General features: G+C 43.7%; 1 protein-coding gene across 2 annotated transcripts in view; it reads right to left on the bottom strand.

The window, feature by feature from the left end:
* Window positions 1–10390, bottom strand: part of LOC120065486 (acid-sensing ion channel 1B-like) — a 111935-nt gene extending 101545 nt beyond the window's left edge. Inside the window, exon 1 of one of the 2 annotated variants that reach the window (XM_039016531.1) lies at window positions 9198–10390. In XM_039016531.1, the coding sequence (XP_038872459.1) occupies window positions 9198–9866 (669 nt within the window). In that variant the 5' untranslated portion in view covers window positions 9867–10390. The remainder of the gene's footprint in view (window positions 1–9197) is intronic. The other variant, XM_039016530.1, reaches the window with a different exon arrangement.
* Window positions 10391–11033: the final 643 nt, after the last annotated feature.

Genomic DNA, 11033 nt, shown 5'->3' with positions numbered 1-11033 from the left:
TATTCCAAAGATCCATAGCTTCAGACAACATTTTGTTCAACTTACCAACTCTGAATAGGTGAGCAATTAAAACAAATATAAATCAATTTGTAAACTTTGAATTGATTTACAACAGTAATCACCAGTCTAGAAAGCAGAATGTGTAACTGCTCCAGGCTGTGCTCTAACATTTCAGATCATTGGAAGGCCAGACGCATCGTGCCTCAGTCTCTCCATGGGGACTACAGTGACCTCTGTCGAGTCCTGGGGAGAAAGCAGCCAGTGAAGACTGAAGACTGAATTCAATCAATAGACCAGCCTCAAATGACACCATATTCCCTATATAGCACACCTCCTTTCACCAGAGACACATCCTAGCCTGACTGACATTTAACGTCATTTCAAAACTGATTGAATTGACGTCATTACAACCATGATTTTAATACAGCGCAAGGACTCCGATGTCTGCGAAGACTTTAGAGTTCAGACTTTAGACTTTAGAATTTAGACTTTAGACTTTAGAATTTAGAGTTTAGACTTTAGAGTTTAGAATTTAGACTTTAGACTTTAGAATTTAGAGTTCAGACTTTAGACTTTAGAATTTAGACTTTAGACTTTAGAGTTCAGACTTTAGAATTTAGACTTTAGACTTTAGAGTTTTGACTTGAGAGTTTTGACTTTAGAGTTCAGAGTTTTGACTTTAGACTTTAAATTTAGAGTTTGGGAGGTATTGTATTGAAGCAATAGAATCCAAACTGAAATGCTCAGTTTCACCACTCAGGGTTGGGGATTTGGGGATGACATGTAACTGATTACAAAAAACTGTAACTGTAATCTGCTATGTTACTAGCTAAAATATTGTAATCAGATTACAGATACTTTTGAAAAACGCTATGATTACTTCTTGGAATAATATTATATTCAGAAAGGATGTTTTGTGAAAAAATACATTTAGCCAACTTTCTGTTTTCTCAATGACATTCAATTCAGCTTTGAAAAAAGGTGCCAGTTTAAGTTTGCTCCACCTGAGTGAGTCTGACACCAAGTCAGAGACTACTATGATGACACACCAAATGCATTTGATTGGAGAGTTGGGAACCACTGTTGGGGGTACTGGAGGACTGGAGTTGGGAACCATTGTTGGGGGCACTGGAGGACTGGAGTTGGGAACCACTGTTGGGGGTACTGGAGGACTGGAGTTGGGAACCATTGTTGGGGGCACTGGAGGACTGGAGTTGGGAACCACTGTTGGGGTACTGGAGGACTGGAGTTGGGAACCACTGTTGGGGGTACTGGAGGACTGGAGTTGGGAACCACTGTTGGGGTACTGGAGGACTGGAGTTGGGAACCACTGTTGGGATACTGGAGGACTGGAGTTGGGAACCACTGTTGGGGTACTGGAGGACTGGAGTTGGGAACCACTGTTGGGGGTACTGGAGGACTGGAGTTGGGAACCACTGTTGGGGGTACTGGAGGACTGGAGTTGGGAACCACTGTTGGGGGTACTGGAGGACTGGAGTTGGGAACCAGTGTTGGGGTACTGGAGGACTGGAGTTGGGAACCACTGTTGGGGTACTGGAGGACTGGAGTTGGGAACCAGTGGTATAGCCTATGGGCGATACGGATATCGCTTAGGTCTTTTATTGAAAGCTACATAGCAATGATGTGAATCACACTCCTGCTCTCTCAATGATGTGAATCACACTGCTGCTTCTCTCAATGATGTGAATCACACTGCTGCTTCTCTCAATGATGTGAATCACACTGCTGCTTCTCTCAATGATGTGAATCACACTGCTGCTCTCTCAGTGATGTGAATCACATTCCTGCTCTCTCAATGATGTGAATCACACTGCTGCTTCTCTCAATGATGTGAATCACACTGCTGCTTCTCTCAATGATGTGAATCACACTGCTGCTCTCTCAGTGATGTGAATCACATTCCTGCTCTCTCAATGATGTGAATCACACTGCTGCTTCTCTCAATGATGTGAATCACACTGCTGCTTCTCTCAGTGATGTGAATCACACTGCTGCTTCTCTCAATGATGTGAATCACACTGCTGCTTCTCTCAGTGATGTGAATCACACTGCTGCTCTCAGTGATGTGAATCACACTGCTGCTCTCAGTGATGTGAATCACACTGCTGCTCTCTCAGTGATGTGAATCACACTGCAGCTCTCTCAGTGATGTGAATCACATTGCAGCTCTCTCAGTGATGTGAATCACACTGCTGCTCTCTCAGTGATGTGAATCACACTGCTGCTCTCTCAGTGATGTGAATCACACTGCAGCTCTCTCAGTGATGTGAATCACACTGCTGCTCTCTCAGTGATGTGAATCACACTGCTGCTCTCTCAGTGATGTGAATCACACTGCTGCTCTCTCAATAATGTGAATCACACTGCTGCTCTCTCAATAATGTGAATCACACTGCTGCTTCTCTCAGTGATGTGAATCACACTGCAGCTCTCTCAATGATGTGAATCACACTGCTGCTCTCTCAGTGATGTGAATCACACTGCTGCTCTCTCAATGATGTGAATCACACTGCTGCTTCTCTCAATGATGTGAATAAAACTGCTGCACTCTCAATTATTGTGGTTGTTGTGGATGGCTGTTCACAAATGTATATTTTAACCCAATAATGGTTGAATTCAGTAAGTATAAACTGCCTATCAATCATTGTTTTTGCAACCAGTGGACAGCCAATGAAAAACGCTCTCTTGCAACAGCTGCATAGACATAGTGTGGATCCCAGTCTCTATGGAATAAGAGTTTCAGGGAGTTCCTCCCTTCTAAACTCCTCCATAGTATTGTGCTCCACAGATACAGTTAAAAATAGGTTTATTTAAAGAAGACCACGAGTAGGGCTTCTATTGCTCAATCTAATTAGTGCTGATTCAGGCCTATTGGACATATGCTTAAACTCGCACACTTTTGATAGAGCTATGGTGATATCAAAATGGCACCCATATAGATCCTATTCAATTCAGTCAGTAATGTAATTCCTAATGCTATGGTGTCTGCAACATACACAATAGGTCTATAACCTATAGGCCTATGCAGCACATGGCATTCATTATTCACGTCATGCAAATTGCACTTTTCGGTAGTTCTCAAAGCCATTCCACGAGAGCAGCGTTTATTTTCCAACCCTGTTTCGAAGCAGTGAGCCCAATCAGTCGTCCATGACAACAACATAAACAACAGAGTAGGCCAATAAGTCCTTTTTTTTCTGGTTATTTTTTTTGTAAAACAATTAGACTAATCTATCTATATTTCAATATTTCCAAGTCCTATTCTTGAAGATCAAGGGGTATTTAATTAATTGGAATGACTGGAAATCTGACAGACTGGTTTTTAATATGAAGCCTAATCATTTAATGATCTATATTGAAGTAGAAAGTAATGAGTTAAAAGCCTACATAACCCATAAAGTAAAATACATCATCCACTAATGGCCAGCTATGTAAACTCTAACATTGATTTATGTCAATCAATCGGTAATATTCCTTGTTTGTCTTCTTCTAATGTAATCAGATTACGTTACTGAATTTGTGTAATCCAAAAGTTTCGTTACTGATTACAACTAGTAGGTAACTAGTAACTGTAAGGGATTACATTAAGAACGTAACCTACCCAACCCTGCATGGGATACATAGTGGCTTGTAGAGAGAACACTTCAATATAGAACAGTATATTATCTGTCACCGCTGATATGTCGTCGCCAGTTTGAGTTGCCTGTCCTTCCTTCCTTCCTTCCTTCCTTCCTTCCTTCCTTCCTTCCTTCCTTCCTTCCTTCCTTCCTTCCTTCCTTCCTTCCTTCCTTCAATCAATCAATCAATCAATCAATCAATCAATCAATATGGTCCATTGCATGGTGAACTGAAGGATCCCGTGCTATTGAGGCTACTGAGTAGGCAAAGGGAAAGCAGAGGGCAGGACATCTGTTTCTCACTCTGTTTAATATTTGATGTGTCTGTGTTGTTGTCAGCCACTCGGTGACCCCTGGGGCCACAGCTTCAGTATCTGGCTGCTCTAATCCAACTACCCAGAGCCAAGCCACACTCAGGTTACAGAACCACTAGTTGAGTCAAGGTCAAATAGGCAATCTACACACACACAAACATACACAAACACGCATGCGCACACACACACACAGATTACAGATAACCACTAGTAGAGTGAAGGACACGATTCCAATCTTCCCATCTACCATCGTCAGGGTGATTAGGACACCATTACAGGCACACTGTAAAAGATCTCTACATAAACTGTGAGTAGTGTTGTCTACAACATAGGGGGGGCAATACTGTCTGCATCGGTTGAGGGATTGCACGTTGCATAGGAAGGATACCCTTTCCACAAGCACCCAACATGGTCTAACAGCATCACAGGAATAGGTGGCTAAAGCAAGAGGAGGCCACTTCGCAGTTCAGCTCTATGTTCTCAAGGAGACAGCAGAAGTTCAGCTCTATGTTCTCGAGGAGAGAGCAGAAGTTCATCTCTATGTTCTCAAGGAGACAGCAGAAGTTCAGCTCTATGTTCTTGAGGAGACAGCAGAAGTTCAGCTCTATGTTCTCGAGGAGACAGCAGAAGTTCAGCTCTATGTTCTCAAGGAGACAGCAGAAGTTCAGCTCTATGTTCTCAAGGAGACAGCAGAAGTTCAGCTCTATGTTCTCGAGGAGACAGCAGAAGTGCAGCTCTATATTCTCGAGGAGACAGCAGAAGTTCAGCTCTATGTTCTCAAGGAGACAGCAGAAGTTCAGCTCTATGTTCTCGAGGAGACAGCAGAAGTTCAGCTCTATGTTCTCAAGGAGACAGCAGAAGTTCAGCTCCATGTTCTCAAGGAGACAGCAGAAGTTCAGCTCTATGTTCTCGAGGAGACAGCAGAAGTTCAGCTCTATATTCTCGAGGAGACAGCAGAAGTTCAGCTCTATATTCTCAAGGAGACAGCAGAAGTTCAGCTCTATGTTCTCAAGGAGACAGCAGAAGTTCAGCTCTATGTTCTCAGGGAGACAGCAGAAGTTCAGCTCTATGTTCTCAAGGAGAGAGCAGAAGTTCAGCTCTATGTTCTCAAGGAGACAGCAGAAGTTCAGCTCTATGTTCTCAAGGAGACAGCAGAAGTTCAGCTCTATGTTATTGAGGAGATAGCAGAAGTTCAGCTCTATGTTCTCAAGGAGACAGCAGAAGTTCAGCTCTATGTTCTCGAGGAGACAGCAGAAGGTTGAAACCTAAGTGCTCATGTGGTGACGGTGATGCTGAGTTGGGATGTAAAGGGATCCGGGACTAATGGATAGAGCCAGGATGTAGCTGCTGCCTCCCAATCCTTCCTTCTGGTCCATCCAGTGCTCCAGGCCTGATCATATTCTGCTGCCCTGGGACAGAATGCTGTAAGCTGAGCCCTCTGTCTGTCTGTGTGTGTGTGTGTGTGTGTGTGTGTGTGTGTGTGTGTGTGTGTGTGTGTGTGTGTGTGTGTGTGTGTGTGTGTGTGTGTGTGTGTGTGTGTGTGTGTGTGTGTGTGTGTGTGTGTGTGTGTGTGTGTGTCCAACTAGCCCTGTTGAAGGCACCTTTCTATAGCTCTGCTCTGGACAGGACACCTATCTATTTACTGCAGGGGAAATGAGTGAAGATAATTTGATACAGACCCAGGGCAATGCTTAGAGCAGTTTCCCAAACTCAGGCCTGTGGACCCTGTTGTTGTTGCTCTATCATTCCACAGCTAATTCAAATAATCAACAAATCATTACGCTTTGATTATTTGAATCAGCTGTGTAGTGCTAGGGCAAAAAACAACACACACACACGGACGCACGCATGTACACACACACACACACGTACAAACACACACACACACACACACACACACACACACACACACACACACACACACACACACACACACACACACACACACACACACACACACACACACACACACACACACACTTTCCTTCTCCACCAACACAGAGCTTATGATAATAAAGGGTGGAATGATTTTGTCTCATCATCTCTTCTATTGGTTCCAATGACCAAATGACTCCAGATAAATACTCCCTATTGGTTGTGTACACTGACAGGGGAGAGGTGTGTGTGTGGATAAATACATGATGTATTATCTTTGGGGTTTTCTAAGTCTCTCTCCCACTAGGGATTTTAACCTCCAACTCCAGCCTGGTGTTTATTTCACTGATGCTTGTGTTTATCTTCCATTTCCAGGGGCTTTATATGTCCCAGTGGATCTAACTACTCAGCAGAGGGATACATACATCACCGGAGGTGTTGTTAGTCCCAGTGGACCTAACCACTCAGCGGAGGAGGGGTAGTATTATGAAGACATCCCTGACAGGATATGTTGATATACCTTAACACCAATAACATTGCTACCCTACTTTAAACTCCTCTCTTTATAAATATATGTTTTGTACTACAGTGCTCTGATCTAATTGTGTGTAACAAACAAAAAACTGAGTCAATTATTCAAAATAAAAACATCAGGCTACACAGGAAATGGCGGTCTCTATTTCCGGCTGGCTGTAAGTAGGCGCAAGTGTCAAAGGCACGTTAGTTTGCAATTTCTTCGTGTAATAACAAGCACACTAGCATTTTACAGCCCTTACGCCAGGTTCAGCAATTCTCGATTGTCTCAAGGCTTACAAATACTTCTTTAGCCTGTCTCCTCCCCTTCATCTACACTGATTGAAGTGGATTTAACAAGTGACATCAAATTGTATTTGTCACATGCGCCGAATACAACAGGTATTACAGTAAAATGCTAACTTACAAGCCCTTAACCAACAATGCTTTACATTTTTTTTAATAAGTGTTAAATAAAAAATAGATTAGTAAAAAATTGAAAATAAAAGAAACAAATAATTAAACAGCAACGGTAAAATAACAAGCGAGGCTATATACAGGGGATGCCGGTACAGAGTCAATGTGCCGGTTAGTCGAGGTAACATGTACATGGAGGTAGAGTTAAAGTGACTATGCATAGATAATAAACAGAGAGTAGCAGCAGTGTAAAAGAGGGGTCTGGGTAGCACTTTGATTAGCTGTTCAGGAGTCTTATGGCTTGGGGGTAGAAGCTGTTAAGAAGCCTTTTGGACCTCGACTTGGCGCTCCGGTACCGCTTGCCGTGCGGTAGCAATAAGGGATCCTATGTCAGTCTATGTCATGGAAAGAGCATGTGTTCCAAATGTTTTGGTTTGTTAAAATAGAGTCCTATACAACACTGCATGAATATAGGGAATCAATGCAACTTTACCTTGTGTCTCTGAGAGGAAAAATGGGTCACCATGGATACCGTGACGAAGGTGCAAGCCACCCACTTGAGTGCTTGGCCCTGGACTTTTCTACCATTTCACACACTTAATGTGAATATGATTCTCCCTGTTCTCCTTCAGCAAAAAAATGGATAGTTATTTCTTAGCAAAGCAGTTATCAGGTTATCTTTGGTTCTCAGAAAACAGCTGCCGATATTGTACATTAACTGCCCATTAAAAACGATTTTTCCAGTTAAAACGAGGTTGTGTTGCCGGAGGTGCGTGGCCTTCTGTTTGTTCTCTAATGTCTGTGATAAGGGTTGAGGTTGTTGGTATGAAAGTACAGATGATTATTAGTATTGTTTTAAGGATAACAGGACCCAGTCATTTATAATCTATGTCTACATTCTATATTATATAGACAATGTGATAAATATATCCCTATTATCTATGCCTCTAGGAGGTGGATGGGTTAGGGTTAGTGTTAGGGTCAGGGTTAGGGTTAGGGTCAGGGTGTTAGGAAGGAGGAGACTGGTCATGGATTGAGATGTGCTGCAGATGTGATTTCAGGGAATCTTGAAAGCGACTCCAAGAAATGCTGTCAAAACTGTCAACAGGTGATATCGAGGGATTTCAAATAAAGATATCCTGTCAGGCCGGGTAAAAACAGAACACTGTCATTATTGCCTGATGCATAAACATGATACTGATGAAATTCAGTCATTCGCAGTCAGAGCGATATACTGTGCAAAGGTTATTGTGAAATCAATATGCTGATGTGGCAGAGCATTGTCCACAAATAACAGCCTGCCATTCAGCATGCAAACCATGTTTTATCTAGAGGTAACAGTCAAGGGGACAATGGCAAAGTGCAGTCAAAATCCCAAATATCAATACATGTCTAGCTATTTCCTTTCACTGACTATGCTACACTACAATTCCTTTCAATTGCAATGCATTCCCAGTGTTGGAATATTAAGGGAAAAGTGGAAGCACTGTAATGTGTAAGAAAGGAGAACAGCTAGATTACATCAGTACACTGTCCACCCCATGAAATGTGTAAGAAATGCTCGGAGACAGCTAGATTACATCAGTACACTGTCCACCCCATGAACTGTGTAAGAAAGGAGACAGCTAGATTACATCAGTACACTGTCCACCCCATGAACTGTGTAAGAAAGGAGACAGCTAGATTACATCAGTACACTGTCCACCCCATGAAATGTGTAAGAAAAGAGACAGCTAGATTACATCAGTACACTGTCCACCCCATGAAATGTGTAAGAAAGGAGACAGCTAGATTACATCAGTACACTGTCCACCCCATGAACTGTGTAAGAAAGGCTTGGAGACAGCTAGATTACATCAGTACACTGTCCACCCCATGAACTGTGTAAGAAAGGAGACAGCTAGATTACATCAGTACACTGTCCACCCCATGAAATGTGTAAGAAATGCTCGGAGACAGCTAGATTACATCAGTACACTGTCCACCCCATGAACTGTGTAAGAAAGGCTCGGAGACAGCTAGATTACATCAGTACACTGTCCACCCCATGAAATGTGTAAGAAAGGCTAGGAGACAGCTAGATTACATCAGTACACTGTCCACCCCATGAAATGTGTAAGAAAGGCTCGGAGAGCTAGATTACATCAGTACACTGTCCACCCCATGAACTGTGTAAGAAAGGAGACAGCTAGATTACATCAGTACGCTGTCCACCCCATGAAATGTGTAAGAAAGGCTTGGAGACAGCTAGATTACATCAGTACACTGTCAACCCCATGAACTGTGTAAGAAATGCTCGGAGACAGCTAGATTACATCAGTAGCTAGTAGTAGTAGCAGTCTTGAAAGGCTTCGGGACCACACTCTTTCCCTCTGAAGTTGTTCTATTATCACTTATATCACCAGCGGCAATACTAATAATCACTAACTGGCTACTGTACCTCTCTGAAGGCCTCCGGGCCACACTCTTTCCCTCTGAAGTTGCACTCCAGCAGCATATCTTCTATACGGTGTCTGGTGCGGTTGTGGAACTCATCGAGGCTGAACCTGGATCCCTGGCGGTCGGGCTCGGGGGCCAGGGGGATCCCAGGGGCCATGTTGTCTTCATACCCCAGCAGCTGGCCCATGAACAGCAGGTCACTATAACTGATCTGGGAGCGGCGGAAGTAGTTGTAGTTACAGAAGGTGACGGCCGGGAAGGTCAAGTTCGGGGCGTTTCTCTCGTCCAGCATTGTGACGTGATCGTAGGACAGGTAGTAGATGACACGGTCGAACACCTGGAGGAGGAAAGCAGAGAGAGCTAGCAGGAAGACGATGGCCCAGAGGCCCTGACTCACGCTGAACTTCTTGTCTTCTGCAAATATGTGGTTGGCGCCGTGGAGCGAGCAGCCGTCGAAGAACGCAGCTAGGCTGTCTAACTCGCGGGCGTCGTCTTCATCTTCATCATACACGTCCAATTCATCACACCCGTCCTCCCGGTAATCCCCCTGACCGCCGCCATCACCGGATTTGATCCCCTTGCGGTAGCGGTCGTCGAAGCCGTCTTTTCCCTGTCCTCTGGGCTCGTCGTCGGCCGAGAAGGAGATGCTGCACATGATGCGGACGGGCATGGTGGCGGCTTGGCTGGGTTGGTCTGGAAGAAACTGGTCTGTAATCAGGCATAGACAAATAGAAGCAGACCAAGTGTGACGATTCAAAAAATGTCGGGAAAATGTAAAGAGAAGAAGAGAGCTGAGCCGTACTGGAAGTCCAAACAAGAGCCCAAAGTCACGTCCAACTGAATCAGGTAAACTGGTGCTGTGATGGGTCTAACTGTTGATGACACATAGTCAGAAGAAGAAAGGAACACCGAATAACAACAGGCTCAATCAACAACTCATGAAATCGCTGTCCCCAAACAAGATAAGAAGTTTCTGTTTTCTTGAAGGAAAGAAGTACACAACGAATGGTAACGATCAGATCAACTGGAGTTCTTATCTTCTCTCATTCTCTCTCATCATCTCTTCTCTCATCCCACATCTGTGGTCAGTGATCCGGGAGTGTCAGGGATGTTAAGATGCCCTGCCCAGGGTTAGTCCTTCCCTTTATAGTGCAGTTGCACATCCATAGAGTTCAGAGAGGAGGAGATCAGTGATGGTTCTATGAGGGGAACGACACAGAATACTCCCTGGGAGCCCAGCCACAGGTCACTGTGTCAAGGCAGAGTTACACCATGCACTTACAGGAAGCACTGCTGTTTGACGCATAACACACAGAGAAAGAGAGAGAGAGGGAGAGAGAGAGAGAGGGATCAGAATCCTTGTACTATTGGATTGGAATAGAATTCCCAATAAAGTTCCAACATTTCCAAAATAATTCCCAATAAAGTTCCAACAATTCCAAAAGGATTCCCAATAAAGTTCCAACAATTCTAAAAGAATTCCCAATAAAGTTCCAACAATTCCAAAATAATTCTCAATAAATTTCCAAAAATTCTAAAAAAAATCCCAATAAAGTTCCAAACAATTCCAAAAGAATTCCAACAAAAAATCCAATAGAAATGTTGCTTAAGACTTTTGATGAAGTGGTGAAGCGCGTAGAGTGTAAAAATCGTCTGTCCTCGGTTGCAACACTCACTACCGAGTTCCAAACTGCCTTTGGAAGCAATGTCAGCACAATAACAGTTAGTCAGGAGCTTCATGAAATGGGTTTCCATGGCCGAGCAGCCGCACACAAGCCTAAGATCACCATGCGCAATGCCAAGCCTCGGCTGGAGTGGTGTAAAGCTCGCCACCATT

The sequence above is a fragment of the Salvelinus namaycush genome, chromosome 20 (genome assembly GCF_016432855.1).
Source record: "Salvelinus namaycush isolate Seneca chromosome 20, SaNama_1.0, whole genome shotgun sequence".
Classification (NCBI taxonomy): Eukaryota; Metazoa; Chordata; class Actinopteri; order Salmoniformes; family Salmonidae; genus Salvelinus; species Salvelinus namaycush.
The sequence above is the reverse complement of the archived record's forward strand: the minus strand, read 5'-3'. Positions and strand labels throughout refer to the sequence as shown.